The sequence below is a fragment of the Phascolarctos cinereus genome, unplaced genomic scaffold, assembly GCF_003287225.1.
Source record: "Phascolarctos cinereus isolate Bilbo 61053 unplaced genomic scaffold, phaCin_HiC Scaffold_3;HRSCAF=262, whole genome shotgun sequence".
In the NCBI taxonomy this organism is placed as follows: Eukaryota; Metazoa; Chordata; class Mammalia; order Diprotodontia; family Phascolarctidae; genus Phascolarctos; species Phascolarctos cinereus.
Window position 1 is genome coordinate 35,322,485 of NW_027555736.1, and position 16,274 is coordinate 35,338,758.

General features: G+C 43.9%; 1 protein-coding gene across 1 annotated transcript in view; it reads right to left on the reverse strand.

Moving 5' to 3' along the window:
* CHRNA5 (cholinergic receptor nicotinic alpha 5 subunit) overlaps nt 1-14,897 on the reverse strand; it is a 34,961-nt gene extending 20,064 nt beyond the window's left edge. The window contains exon 1 of the mRNA XM_020976017.2: nt 14,518-14,897. Within this exon, the coding sequence (XP_020831676.1) occupies nt 14,518-14,656 (139 nt within the window). The 5' untranslated portion in view covers nt 14,657-14,897. The remainder of the gene's footprint in view (nt 1-14,517) is intronic.
* Nucleotides 14,898-16,274: the final 1,377 nt, after the last annotated feature.

Here is a 16,274-nt window from a genome sequence, read left to right on the forward strand (position 1 = left end):
GCAATTCACATTAGATGGTAAGCTCCTTGAGGGCAGGGATTGTCTTTTGCCTCTTTTTGTATCCTAGCCCTTAACACAATAACATAGTAGGTTCTTAATAAATGTTTATTAAGAGACTGAACTTTTCTGAGCCTCCATTCCCTTATCTGTAAAGGGGAAAACAACACTTGTGTTACCTGTCTCACAGCAGCATTGTGAGAAAGAATTCTGTAAGCTATAAAAATGTTAGAAAACCCAGTTATTATCATCACTATTATTAAAGGAAGGGATGCAGAGATAGAATGGCATATAGCTAGGACTCTGGACTTGGAGTCAGGAAGGCCCGGGTTCTAATCCCACTTCAGACGCTTTCCTCCCAGCTGTGTGATCCTGGACAAGACATTTCACATTGATCTGAGCCTCAGTTTCCACATCTTAAAATAGGGATAATAACAGTACCTAACCCCCAAGGTTATGAGGATCAAATGAGATAATGTTTACATAGTGCTTTTGTTTGTATGTTTGTTTTAGGCAGTTGGGGTTAAGTGACTTGCCCAGGGTCACACAGCTAGTAAGTGTCAAGTGTTTGAAAGTCTGAGGCTGGATTTGAACTCAGGTCCTCCTGACTTCAGGGCCAGTGCTCTATCCACTGCTCCAACTAACTGCCCTTACATAGTGCTTTGCAAGCCTTAAATGCTATATAAATGTGAGCTATTGTTACGAAATGCAGAACACACATTAATAACAGTCCCAGGAAGCCTTGCTGGAAGCCCCCAAATAGGAATGTCAGATTGATACCCTTGAGCTGTCCGTATTCTAAGTCATCTCTCTTCTGTATGCAAATGATACCTAGATTTTCTTACTCAAGATTTTTTGGGGGGAAGGGTTTGGACTAGACCTGCAATCTCATGTATAGGAAGTTACAGATGGTCTCGAGAGCTGCCTGTGAGGAAGGAAGGAAGCAAGCAAGCATGGATTAAGCACTTGTTTGGTTCCGTCATTTTCAGTCGTGTCTGACTCTTCAGGACCCCATTTGGGGTTTTCTTGACAAAGATACTGCAGCGGTTTGTCATTTCCTTCTCCAGTTCATTTTATAGGTGAGGAAACTGAGGTAAGCAGGGTTAAGTGACTTGCCCAGGGTCACAAAGCTAATAAGTATCTGACGCCAGATTTGCAGTCAGGAAGATGAGTCTTCCTGATTCCAAGCTCAGCGGTCTACATATTGCACCAACTAGCTGCCCTATTCCCACTTGACAGATAAGTAAACTGTGACTCAGAGAGTTAAGTGATCTATCCAGAGTCACACAGCTAATCAGTCTTGGGGGTAGAATTTGAACTCAGGTCTTCCTGATATCAAGTCCAATAATCTATCCATTAAACCATGTTGTCTCTCATACATGGCATGCTACTATTGGAATCTAATATTCCTGGAAACTGATGTTACTAAAATCAAATGTTAATTTATTATGAAAAATTTTCCATTTTTCAGACTCTTTGACCACCCCCCCAAAAAAAAAGTTTAATTCACTCTATTTTGAAATCACAACTCCTTCCTTCATCCCTCTATCAAAAAAATAATCTTTACTTCCAACTCAGGAAGCTCTTAAAATATACTTAAAGCCCACTGGGAAACTTTGGGGTAAACAAGATGTCAGCTACATTAAAAAATTCTAAGATAATCCCTCAATCATTGCATTCTGAGAGTTCATGCTGAAACAGACACACAGTATTGAGCCTTATTGATACCTGATACATCATGGCATTTGGACAGGCCAATCAGGAATCTTGCCAGTCAAGATAGAATGAATTACTTCTCTGTTGGGACTTTAAAACAGACAACAGACATTTTGATCTAGCTTCTAATGAAGTGTTCTGGGAGGTATCTGTGGCCAAGAAGCATCCTAAGAGACATCATCAAGAGCATTTGGGATCAGAAGAGAAGGCTGGCACAGCAGGTTACAGAAATAAAGGATCATATGATAATCACCCCCCTTGCTTTGCACCAGTACCCACAGAAGATTCAGGGAGCAAGAGGAAGACCTCTAGCCAATGGATCCACTACAGAGACTTTACTGAAAGACATAAGCCAGAATTGGCCAAGATGAAAGGGTGTGAATGGTGGAAGAAGCTGATAAAAGGAGGGATTCACTGGAACACAGATAAATAAGGCAGCATACTGGGAGGCTAGACACTATGTCTAATTGTATTCCTTAGATGCCCACATGGAGCTTACATTCTAACAAAGATCCACAGACATAGAGAAAGAGACTTTGGGGCAGGCTACTAAGAGAGGGGCTTTAAGGAGAGAAGAGAAGGTTAGACTCAAGCCCAGGGCTTCCTGACTGCAAGTCCAGCCCTCTACCTACTGCTTCCAACTAAATCAAGAGGCATTTATTAAGCACCTGCTATACACAGACCAAAGTGAGATAGCCTAAGCCCTGGAGGAGCTTGCATTATATCAAAGAGGTAAACATTAGACAACAGAGTCTGGGGTCACTTTTCTCCTATAGTGTAAGGATTCTTAACCTAGAGCCCATGGATGCCTTTTTGGGGGTACCAGTGAATTTTTAATTACTTGATAACTGTTTCAATAAAATTGGTTTCCTATGTAATCCTACGTATTTCATTTCAGATATTTAAAAACATTATTCGGAGCCTTCCCCTGCCCAGCAACAGACCTACCACACGAGAAAGGTGAAGATGCACTCCCCCACCCCCCTGCCTAATTTCCTCTCCACCAGCACTCTTTGAGAGCTCTCTAAATTAAATGATAGCACAAAAAAGAACAGGCCATAAACATCCACTTTGCAAATGGAAGGAAACACAGGCCTCATATCTATCTATCAAGCTTATTTCCAACATGACCAAGTGCATTTACTCTTTTAAGAGCTTTTAAATTGAATGCAGAAGTTTCCTGTATTTCAGGATTTTCATTATGTTTTCTATTGATTTTTTTTTTTACCCAGAATTATAGGATGAAGTTTCTCGGCAGCGGATCTGGTATAGCCAGCTTAATTTGACATCCGGCCCTGTCAAGTTCCCAGAATGCTTACAGTAAGAAACTCACCGTAGGCTGTGTTAAATTTAGGTCTAGTCAATAACTCTCTCATAGAGGAGAGAAGGCTTCACGTGGGCTTGGGGGTAAGGAGGAGGTACGATGGAGGGCATCATCAGATCACACAAAGGTCCAAATTAAGGGGGCAGTCATTCTTTTGGATCATAAAGTATGTCTATAATTTGTTCCAGTTTTCCATATCCTGTGGGATTGTAGCAGAACTCTTTCCAATTCCTCCTTTAAAATCTATTTCTTCATGAATTTCTTTCACTGGGTATTCGTGGTCACAGAGCCATAGGATTTTAAAGTGATCGGTTAGAAAGGGCACTGGCTTTGGAAGAAAAGGACCCTGCCTTGGCCGCCTGCTTACCTATGTAACCCTGTCATATCACTTAACCTCAGTTTCCTCATTTGTAAAATGAGAGGGTTGGATGAGAGGAGCTCTAAGGTCATAGAATCCGAGATTTCGAGCTGAAAAGGGAAAACGTCAATCCCTCATTTTACAGAGGAAGAAAGCAGGGCCAGGTGAAGTTAAATAGGGCTCAGGTAGGAAGACATGCTCTTTCCACTATGCCCCGTCATTCCATTTAGGGCCAGGGAAGTAAAACAAGAGTTTCAAAGAGATTGGAAAGTGCCTCTTTTGAACAAGTGACTGGAACAGGCTTTCTTCTTACCCCAACCTTGTAGAATCCTGAGCTTCCTCCAGAGCAGCGCTAGGGGGTTTCCTCCTACAGGAAGCCTTTCCTGATTCCCCTGGGGTTATTGGCAATCTCTACCTCTGGCAGTTACTTTTTATCTCCAGCAAGGGCCCAGTCCTTTGAGCACATCCCATTACATAGCTACTTTATATCTCTGTATCTGTGTACATGTATTCCCCACACCATTCTTTAATCAAGGATAAAGGGCACGCTTAGCAAATTTGCAAATGACCCAAGGAGGCAACAAACTAGATGCTTGAATCCTGATCCAAAAATATCTTGACAGTCTCAGCATTGGGTTGAATTTAATAAGACTAAATCCAACGGGGTTCAAATGTCAATTTCATAAGTACAAGGTGTGGGAGCCATATGAGACTGAAGTTTATATAATAACAGCTACAGCTAGGATTTACATAGCACTTTCAGCTTTGCAAAGCACTATACAGATAGTATCTCATGTTATCCTCACACATCCTGTGAGCTAGGTGCTATTATTATTTCTATTTTACAGATGAGAAGACTGAGGCATTGGGTGATTTGCCCAGGGTCACATAGCTAATGAGTCCAAGGTAGGATTTGAACTCAAGTCTTCCTGACTCTAGGTCCAACTCTCTATTCCCTGAGCCACCCAGCTGCTTCTATTTGAAAAACATCTGAGGGCTTTTAGTAGCTTTAGTTAGCTTCAGTTATACTGTTATATAGTAGCCCAAAAAACTGGTGTAAATGTGGGCTATGTAAGGAAAGGCATAGCTTAATGTGAACATATGTTTTATACCACTTCATATGTATAATTGATCTTATATTGGTTACCTTCTCAATGGATAGGGGAGGAGCTAGAGGGAGGGAGAGAATTTAGAACTCAAATTTTTTAAAAAGAATATTAAGAAAAATAAATGGACATATGATTTAATTTTTTTTAAAAAGAAAAGAACATAGCTAGGGGCAGCTAGGTGGTGCAGTGGATAGAACACCGGCCCTGGATTCAGGAGGACCTGAGTTCAAATCCAGCCTCAGACACATAACACTTACTAGCTGTGTGTGACCCTGGGCAAGTCACTTAACCCCATTGCCTAACTCTTCCTCCAAAAAAAATAAAAATAAAAACATTTTTCTAAAAAAAGATGTAGCTTTTAATAAAAAGGAGGTGGATAGTACCACTATACTCTGCACCTGAAGTACTGTGTCCAGTTCTAGGCACCACTGTTTAGGATGGACATTGGTAAACTGGAAACCATCCAGAGGAAGACAACCAGAAGTGAAAGAACTAGGAATGCTCTGGTTGTCAAGCCAAGGAACATTTATGTAGCAGCCACTATGCACTGGCTTAATTTCAACAAAAGAAGATTCAGAGGCAACATGATAATTAGGCTTCAAGGGTCCAAGGGGCTGCTGTATAGAAAAGGGATAGGATTTATTCTTTGGGGCCCTAGAGGGCAGCCTTCAAAGCGATGGAAAGAAATTGAAAAGAGGCAAATTTCAGTTTGGGGTCAGGAAAGAATCTCCTAACAACAGGGATAGGAAATTTGTAGTTTTGTAGACTCTAAATGCAAATGCAGTGCAAAAAGCTCTGGGCTCAGAATTAGGAAGACCTGGAGTTAAATCCAGTCTTAGATATTTACTAACCGCGTGACCTTGAACAAGTCACTTAACCCTGGTTGTCTCAGTTTCCTCTTCTGTAAAATGACCCAGAGAAGCCAATGGCAAACCTCTCCAGTATCTTTGCCAAGAAGACCCCAAATGAGGTCATGAAGAGTAGGACAGGACTGAAAATGACTGAAAAAGAACAACAATTAGGAATATCCAAATTAGGAAAGGAGTGGCTTCCCAGTCACTGAAGGCTTTCAAGCAAAGGCTGGATAGCTGTATAAGTGATGTGTTTTTGCAGGGATGCCTTTTTCCAGGATGAATTGGAGTGGATAGCCTTGGAGGTCCCTTCTAACTCTGAAATTCTGTGATTCTCTCATTCCAACTGAGGGATTACATTTGCTAAGCATGCCACCTACACCTTTATCCATACCACTGATAAAAATGTTAAGCAAGACAAGGAAAAATATTGGAGTTAACAGAAATCTCTCTTACCCTAAAACAGGTCTTAAAAAATTATCCCTTAGTTAGAAGAAATTTCCAGGCGGTTGAATAATTTCAACAATTTTGATAGAAAATTACTGAAAACCAGAGCAAAACTGTAGACACCTGCCTTCCAACATTAACACAGCAAATTGGAGCTATGCTAGGTAACATGATCAACCAAAATAATTTCATCTTCAAATCTAATTGTAAAAAATGTGAAATTAATTGATCATGAAGCAACTATGTAGCCTCTTGGATGTACCCATACTAGAAGCAATAACAGCTGATTATATATGTATTTCAAGGTTCGTTCATAGTGTTTTGAAGATTTTAAGCATGAAAATTGTATTGAAAACCATGCCTTTCCCAGGGCCCCGACCTTCACAGACAGAAGCATTTACTATCCTTTCCACACACACAGATACTTTTTCTTCTCTGAAATACCCTACCCTCAATGTCTTCACCATCCTTTAATGATTCATTTCCACCCTCCCCCACTGAAATCCTACAAATCCTTTAAGAGTTCAAATGTCACCATTCTACCATGATGCTATCTTTTATCTGATCCCCCATCAAGTAAGTGATGATCTACCCTTCACATCTCACATATCAGTCTGGAATTATAAGGAGGCACCACAGCGCAATGGAAGGAACATTGCATCTGAAATTAGAGGGCCTGGGTTCAAACCTCAGCTGTGCCCCTTACTACTTATGGGACCTTGGGCAAGTCACCAGATTTCCTGGGGCCTCAGAATCCCTCATTTGTAAATAAATGAATGGATGAATAAATTAACTAATTAATTAATTAAAAACTACAAACTATAAAGGAGTTGGATTAGATGACCACTAAGGCCCCTTCCAGCTTGAAATGTGGCCATGAAGCTGCTGTGCCTCAGCCTCTGCCTCCAGCCGAGCACTTCAGCTCCAGCAAGGGGACCCCGGACTCCTCATTATCAGGTAGTCACTCTACTCAGTGGAGGCTTAGAACCATGATACTGAGTTCTCTCTTCTCTAGGTATTCATGACACTACCTTCTGCCCATTCTCCTACCTATCTGACCATGCCAGGTTATGCCTTCAAGACTCTGACTTGAGGGAAGGGGTGGAGGGGAAGGAAAAAAGCATTTCTATAGTATTTACTGCGTCAGACACCATGCTAAGCACTTCTTACAAATATCTAATTTGATCCTCACAACAATCCCAGGAGGTACATGCTCTTATTATTCCCATTTTACAGATGAGGAAACAAAGGTTAACTGTCTGAAGTCATACAGCTAATAAATACCTGAGGTTAGATTTGAACTCAAGTCTTCCTGACCGCAGGCCCAGTGCTCTGGACACTATGGCACCTCCTAGCTGCTGCCTAAGTCTTGGGCCCTCGTCTCGCTATCCTCTCATCTGGTTATCTTATCAGCTCCCATGGGTTCAACGATCATCTCTGTGCAGATGATTTCCAGATTCATACAACCAACCTTGATCTCTCTCCTGAGCTTCATCCTGTAGGAATCCCAAAACTAACATGTCCAAAACAAGCCATGACCTTTTCTCCTAAACTCTTGCCTCTTCCCCCTATTCCTATTACTGTCCAGGGCACCACCCTCCTCCCAGTTAGTCAGGCTCGAAAACTAGTGGTCATCCTTGCCTTTTTCTTCCTACTCACCCCATGTCTCTCATCTCTTGTCATTTCTACCTGAGCGTCATCTCTCTGACCCCTCTCTCCATTCACACAACTGTCAGCATTGGGCAGGTTCTCATCACCTCCTGCCTGGACTACAGCAGAAGGCTTCTGCTTGCTCTCTCTGCCTGAAATCTCTTCCCACTCCGATCCAATCTCCAGCTGCCAAGGTGATTTTACTAAAGCCTGGGTCTAACCAGGTCACTCCTCTACTCAATAAACTCCAGTGGCTCCCTATTACATCCAGGACCAAATATAAGGTGTGGTTTGGCATTCAAAGCCCTTCACAACTTGACCCCTCCTCCCTTTCTGTCATCTTACACTTTACTCCCCATCTTGTCGTCTGGGATCCAGCGCCAAGTGACCTTCTGTTTTCTTCACACATGACCCTCCCTCTCCAAAGTCCACACCCCCAGGCCTGGAACGCTTGCCTTCTCTGTTTACACCTCCTGGCCTTCCTGACTTCCTTCTAGACTCAGCTCTAACTCGACCTTCTTCAGGAGGTCCTTCCCATTCTTCCTCTCTCCTCTGAAATGACTTTGTTGTTTCCTTATTGGAATGCAAGCTTCTTGAGGACAGGGTCAAAGCCTTTCTTTGTATCCCCAGTGCTTAGCACCGTGTCTGGCACATAGGGAGTGATTATAATGATTATAAAATGCTTGTTGACTGATTGATTGCCATTCCGCAGCATGCTGCTGCATATGACTTGCCCATGTACTAGAAGAGAGATCTGAACTGGGGTCTTTTGACCTCCTCTGTCCACTATACCATACTGCCTCTGGAATAAGTGCTTATAACTCATTTTCTTCGATGTGGGTCCTAATGAATAATTAGGTCATGGTTTAAAATGCTTTGTATTACCTATATGTGCCTGTTTAAGATATATGCTTTAACAGAGAAATAATTAATCCCTAGGGCTCTCTTTCTATGACTCATTGCCTTTCTATCAGCTTGTTAAGCATGGAAGCTTGTAGACAAGAGATTTAATTTTTCTGGAGAGCAACTCACTGAAAACCATAAGGTACAGCAGATTAAAAAAATAGGAAGGAAGTTTTACTTGAAAATCATCTAATTTGAGAGCTGAAAGGAATCTGAGAATTAATCCAATAAATGGTTTGCCCAAAGTTACCCAGCACCCCGGCAGCAGAACTGGGCCTAGAAGCCAGGGCTGTTTTGTGCCTTCAGATATTTATATAGGCAAGCAGGCAATAAACATTTATTGAGAACCTACTATGTGCCAAGCACTGGGCTAAGCAGATACAAAAGTAAAAAAGAGTTCCTGACCCAAGGAGTTCATCATCTAACAAAAGAAACAACATGCAAATATTTCTACACAAACCAGCTGTAGACTGAGTATTTGGGAGAGAATCAACGGAGGGAAGGCACTAGAATTAAGAGGGGTTGGGAAACAATTCCTGTAGAAGAGGGAATTTTCATCGGGAGTTGAAGGAAGCCAAGACACAGAGATGAGGAAGGAAAGCATTCCAAGGATGGGGACAGCCAGGAAAAATGCCAGGAGTCAGGAGATGGGGTGTCTTACTTGAGGAACAGCCAGGAGGCCCATGTCACTGGATCTTGAAGAGTATGTGGGGGTGGGGGCAGTTGTAAAGTATAAGAAGACCAGAAAGGAATGGAGCAGGGGGGAGGGGAAGACTAGGTTAAGAAGGGCTTTGGACACCAAAAGAGGATTTAAATTTGATCCTAGAAGTGCTAGGGAGCTCCTAGAGTTTTTTGGGTAGGAAGGTATGACATAGTTGGACCTGCACTTTAGGAAAATCATGTTGGTGGCTGAATGGAGGATTGCCTGGAGTGGCAAACAGATCTACCAGCAGTCCAGGTATGAGGTGATAAGGGCAGGGTGGGGGCAGTATCAGAGGAGAGAAGGGAGTGCATTAGAGATATTAGACAGGTAAAATCAACAGATCTTCCCAAAATATTGGTTATGGTGGGTAAGAGAAAGTGAGGAGATGAAGATGACACCTAGGTTATGACTCTGAGGGTCTGGGAGGATACTGGTGCCCTTGACAATAGTAGAGAAATTTGGAAGGAGAGTTTGTAGGGAAAGATTATGGGTTCACTTTTGGACATGTTGAGTTTACAATGTCTAATAGGCAGATAGAAAGGCAAAACTGGGGGTCAGCAGAGAGGCTAGGGCTGGATAAGTAGATTTGAGAATCATCAGCACAGAAATGATCACTGAATCCATGGGAGCAGGTGCGATCACCAAGTAAAGTAGCATAAAGAGAGAAGGGAAGAAGGCCCAGGACAGAGTCTTGGGGACACCTACGTTTAATGGGTATGACTTAGATGAAGAGACTGAGCAGGAACGTATGGTGGCATTTATAATAAACACCCAACTCCATTAGTCCTCTTTGGATTATCATGACTTGATTTGTTAGTTTTGACAGCTGCCTAATGAAGAGATCTTCAGAACTATTTTTGAAAAACAGTAGGAGTATGTCATGATGGATAGAATGATGGACTTGGAGCTGGTCAACAAGCATCTTAATAGATGTTTTCTATATATGCCAGGAGCTGTCCTAAGTGCTGGGGATAAAAAGAAAGACAAAAATACAGTCATTGTGCTCAAGGAACTCACGTACTAATGGGGGGAGACAGCATGCAAAAAGTTGTACATCCAAAAAATGGAAAGTTAGTCCCAGAGGGAAGATGAGAACAGTTTGGAGGGATGAGGGGAGAGGGGAATACTGGGAAAGGCTTTAGGAAGAGGTGATATTTTAACTGAGGCTTGGGGGAAGCCAGGAAAGCTTAAAGGCAGGAATGAGGAGAGAGATGGAGAGAGAAAGAGGGAGGGGGGGCAAATTCTGGGCATGGGAGACAATCAATGCAAAGGCATGGAATGTCAGGTGATTTTCTTTCACTCTAAGACAGACTGGATGCAGTCTGCATTGGAGGAAGGAGCTCCCACACTCACCCAAATCACAGATCCTCAATATGCTGACCTCACAAGATGAATTTCAGCTTTAAAACATTTGATACACAAGTTTATGTCATGAAATGCTTATGATTTCTTTCATGATATAGTGAAAGGTCATACAGCCAAAACACAAATCAGTAGAAAAAGTTACCAGCAGCAAAATACAGACCAAGCAGATGCAAAAAGCTTTGCTAAAAATCTTGCAACTTCAGCTTCTCAGACAAGACTTACTGCTCAAAAATATGAATACACTCATTAGGATCCACTAGGATTATTGTTTGGTATTTTTATTTGAAACTTACTGCTGATGTTTTATACTGCTGTTGCCGAATCGTGTTCAGAATGGTCCCTTCGTGCCTTCTGGTAGAATAAAGAGCACTGGGTTTTTAGAGCCAGGGGACCTGGATTTGAATCCCAGCTCTATTACTCACTTCCTGAGTGAGCCAGTCATTTTCCTTATCTGGGCCTCAGTTTCCTCCTCTGTAAAATGGGAGCATTGGGCTAAGTCAGGTTGGTTTTTTTTTTAACCTGGGCTCTGTGAAATCATTTAAAAAATATTTTGATAAGTGTATTTCCTTGCACTTTATGTGTGTTTTATTTTTTGTGTTTAAAAACATTTATTCTGAGAAAGAAGAGGTTCACAGGCTTCATCAGACAGCCAAAACGAGCCATGCTACAAAAGAGGTTAAGAACTCCTGGACAAGGTGATAATCCAAGTTTGCTGTCAACTCTGATATCTGATCATCCAGCATTTGCTTCACAGTCTGATTTATGCTGCTCTTTTTTTTTTTTTGCTGCCTCCCACAATAGCTCTGTCAAGCAAAAGTAAAACACATCCTAGCGCTAAATAAACAATCCACTATGCTTATGTGCATGCTGTGTAAATTACCATTTTTTAAAACTGTAAACAAAGAACAGAAACAAAAGCTATTTTCCAGATCTGTGCTTCCTCTGGATCAAGAATGGAATCACTTTTAACTATTGCACATTAATGATACCTACCTAGTTTCTCGTTTAGGTCTCGCTCTGTTCCGTGACCTTTCTGCCTTATGAATACCCGCCCTACTGGTCTTCCTTTGGGGCCTTGTCCTGTTGTCACTGGCGTGACCCTGGGCTCTTGAAGACTCTTTTAACAGAGCACGCTCTCTGGAAGCTCCTACACCGCTGAGCTAGAAGACTTCCAGTCCAGACGGACACGGCATTCATCATCTGAGAATCGGTCCGGCTAAATTCAGAAAGGCTTCTCCCCAGAGGACTGGCCACCAGGTGATGAACTGTTTCAGCCACAACTCATTAAGGTGTCTACTAGTGCATGGAGGGATTGTATTCTGTATTCATGAATTCAATTCAGTTCCACAAGTAATATTTAAGTATCTACTACGTGCCAGACACTGTGCTAGGTGCTGGGGGTACAAAGAAAAAAGAAAAATCAATCCCTGCCCTCAAGAAGCTTACATTCTACTGAGATTGGGGGAGGGAGGAACAAAAAGCATTACATAATTAAATTAAATAATTAAATTAACAACAAGCAAACACGTTAAATCACAGTTTCTCCAAGCTGTGAAATGGGTAAAGTTTTCTCTGTGCATAAGACTTTTAGAGACCACATGCCCTTTCCCCTGGGAAGATGATCCATCCACCTCTGGAATCCTGCCCTGGACCTGAGTTATCCTAGCTGGTAAGTCAGTGAGTGATTGAAAATTTACCTTACCAATGATATCCACCTGGTCCCAGACCATACTCCATAACCCAGCCACCCCACACATTTTGCCATTTGCCCTGCTGCTGGGCACCTACCTCACCCCCAGCCCCCAACAGAATTGGCTGCCCTATCTCCCTATTCCCTAGAACTGTGGCTCCATAGATCAAAACTCCCTTCCCTGGATTTTAGAGGGAAGTTATAGCTAATAGCTGTCTTCTGCTATTAGAAAGCAAGCTGCTTGAGGGCAGGGACCATCTCCCTTTAGTCTTTGAATTCCTTATGCTTGGCACATAGTAGGCACTTAATTAATTTATTCAATTAAATATTATAGTGAAAAGTACCATTCATGGTTGTTATTGTCTCTCCCAAAAACATATTTAGGCAGGTTGACACAGTGTTGTTTTCCTTGCTGAACTAATGAGGAGCCTGAGAAAGTGCCCTAGCAAATGAAATTAGAATTCCATGTCCTGACAGAGATCCATTGCTCAGGCAACGGAATGCTGCCCAAAGGAATAATAAGATTGTAATGGTGGATGCAGTGAAATACCCTTTTTATCTTCCATTCAAGAACAAGATTTTAAAAATGAATACTACTGGTCCAAATGAAATGCTAACCTTGTACCCACTTTAAAGACCAGATCCAAGTTTCCAGCTTCCTCTCCCAGCACAGGAAGAGAATCTAGAAGCCCTGGAGAAGAAATAAAGGCAGAAAACAGTCTAAGAACTGCTAAAAAATAATAGGTCAGATAACAATAGACTCTCTCTTAGCTTGAAAAAGTTATGCTTAAGGACGTAAGCAGCGATTGCTTGTACCTTGCAGATTAAAAAAAAAAAGAGTTGACCTTTCTTTGCATTTTAAACACAAAGTCCCAGAAGTCGAGGGACTTTTAAAATCCCTAATTAAAGCATTACAGTAATTAAAGTGTCATAGCAATTAACAAAATGAAACCCTAAGCCAAATCACCAAGGGGGAAAAAGTCCTTCCAGCCCTGTTTCTAGTCTCTTTAAATCTGTCCTTAGCTTTTCCTTAAAATATATATATATATATATATATATATATATATATATATATATATGTACACACATATACATATATAATACATATGTAGCTGATCCTACTAAATTCATTTTGCAGCCTTTACACAGGGCTGCATTTCTATCTGTACATGTACATTTTAGTGAATGGTTGTATATAGACACGTGGAAAGCAGAAAGGTATGTATGTTCTGTGGAAAGAGCTTTTGGGGTCACAAGATCAAAACTGAGGTCCCAGCTCTGATGCTCTAACCTTGCTTGTTCAGTAAGTCATTTTGATTCTCTGAGATTTTCTTTTTCTGAAAAACAGTACTAATGATATTTGCACTACTTCATAGGGTGGTGGCAAATGATATAAATGTGAGTTGTTATATACATCTGTACATACACCTGCATATTTATACAAATAAATATGCCCAAAGTCAGCTGCTGCTCCTCAGTTCCCAGCCCCCCCCCCCCCCCCCCCCCCCCCCCGCTTCATCATGGTTAGAAGTGACCCTGGGTTCACCGTGGGCCATATTGGCATGATTTCTCACACCTGGCAAATCTCCTAGGATGAGTTGGACTCGCTGTCTGTCTTTGCTCTAGCTAAGTAAGTTCTGAGGGGTTCATCACCAATTCCAGGGTAACAAAGCTAGAGCCTAGACCAACTCTTTGAAGGCAGTCTGTGAAAGCGTATTTCCAAGTGCAGCCGTGGAGAGAACCCAGACCAAGGAACCCGCAGATCGTTGGAGTATGGAAACATACATACTTGTGCAGAAACTTGTACTTACAAAAGCAAACACATTATCCAGAAATCCCTATCTCCCCCGCCCCCAAGCCATAGGACGCTGGCACGAGGTACAAACGACACACAGAACAACTCAATCCGGAGGTGCAGAACAAGGTTCCCTTTGAGAGCCTCCCACCCGGGAACCGCTGCCTTCTTTCAGGGATTGCGTAAAACTCGTGTATAAACACTTTCTCCTCGCACCTGCCCCATCTTTCTACGCGGCTCCTCGAGCCCTCCTCCCTCGCATCCCTACCCCAACCTCATCTACCCCAGGTCCCCTCCTGGGTCCTGAATTGTTATTTTAACTCAAATTCCTCCCTCTCCCCTCGGCTGCCCCAGCCCTCGACCTGCTCACCCCCGCACCTCTTCTCCCCGCCTGTCCCAGCCCTCTCCCTGGGTCCTGCATCTCCCCTCCACCCCCTGACCCGCACGCACAGCATCCCCCAGATGCTCTGTTCCGTACCTCCACCGCACCCAGGTACTACCTCTGCTCCCTCGACCTTCTGCCCCCATACCCAGCATTCCCTCCTCCCCCCAGACTTTGTGCCCCATCGCCCCCCACCCCCACCCCGGACCCCTCTCTCGAGCTCTCACCAGTCCACGCAGTGCTGACCGGGGCGCTGGCCCGAGCCAGCATCAGTAGGAGCAGGAGGAGAAGGAGGCGGCGGCGGGGGCAGGGGCTGCTAGGGGCTAGGGCAGAGAGAACAGAAAGGAGCCTCCCCACTGCAGCCATAGCCCCCGGCCCCCCCGGGGAGGGTCCCGAGGCCGCGCGGAGGCTCTAGGAGGAGCCCAGGTAGGGAGCGCTCAGCCCTGCGTCCAGCTAGTCTCACTGGAAGCCCGGTTCGGGACAGAACCCCGCTGGGCCCCGCCTACCGACTAACCACTCTCCCCGACAGCCACACCCAGAGTCCAAGCACAATCTTAGCCCCATCGGGACGTGCCTCAACTGGGCTCCCGCCCAGCTCAGCCACGTATCCCCATTGAGTCCCTCCCCATTCAGCCTCACCCCTGCCCAGCAGTGTCCGCACCGCCCCAGCACCTGCCCAACCCCCTCCTCCACCACCCCATTTCCTCAGTGACGATTCCTTCTGCCTGCCCCATCCCTTGGTTTCCTGCCCCCTTCAGTGCCCCAGCCCAGCCAGCCTCCCGACCACGCCTTTACCTCAAAGCCCAATCACCACCCGGGGAGGGCGGGAACCTGGGGAGGGTCTCTCAATGCTGGGCACGTGTGCGGGGGTAGAGGAGCAGTAATTACTTTTCACAGTCAGTCAATAAATATTTATTAAGAGCCTAAGACACTGTGCTAAGCGCCGCCGGGGATGCAAAAATAGGCCCTGCCCCTCAAGGAACTCGCAATCCAATAGGGCTGACAACAAGCAAACAAATATGGACAAACAAGTTAATATATGGGATAAATAAGAGATAATTAAGAGAGGGAAGGCATAAAAATTAAGAAGAACTAGGAAAAGCTTCCAGTGGAAGGTGGGATTTTAGTTGGGACTTGAAGCCAGGGAGGTCAGTAGTCAGGGCGGAGGAGGGAGAGCGTTCTAGGCATGGGGGATGGCCAGAGAGAGTGGCCAGAACCAAGAGATGGAGTGTCTTATTCGTGGGGCAGCCAAGAGGCCAGTGTCACTGGATTAAAGAGTGCATGTTGGGGAGTAAGTTGTAAGAACACTGGAAAAAGTAGGGGGGGGGGAGCGGGTTGTGAAGGGCTTCCAACCTCAAAGGGCTTTGTATTTGATCCCCTAGCCAGACAGGTTCAGAACCGGGCTCCCCCTCCCAGGCCCTAGCACAGGGCTTTGTCCAGGTGTGCTGGCCCTTCCTCCACCCACCCCACCTCAAATCCGGACGCTGTCCCTCTTCTGTACTTTTCGGTACTTCTGATGCTTCTGTCTGTCCAGGGGAGCCCAGATCCCTTTTGTATTCTAGCCTTTTTTCTTGTGCTCTGATATTTTCTCTGTCTACTTATATTTTGAATGATTGCATGGATTTAGAGCAGAAGGCAAGCTGGGTGCCCATTCAGTTCAACCCCCTCAGCTGACAGAAGAGCACATTTAGACATTTGGCATTTCAAGATTCTTCGAATTCAAGATTCTGTGGCTAAGCCTGTCTTTGCCATGGTTGATCCACTATGAATTAATAGAGCGCTGGCTTAAACATAAATGTTGGCTTCCATTCTCTCCAGAGAGCCAGTGAGTGCACTTTGGGTTTAGCTGCTGTCAGACACTGCTGGCGTGTGGGTCGGTGGTTCTGACTTGTTTTTATTCCTTACAAAGGAGTGCTCTGTTAGGGTGGAGGTGTATATTCAAAAATGACCATGCAGTCAAAACCAAAAGACATTGCTGAAAGAT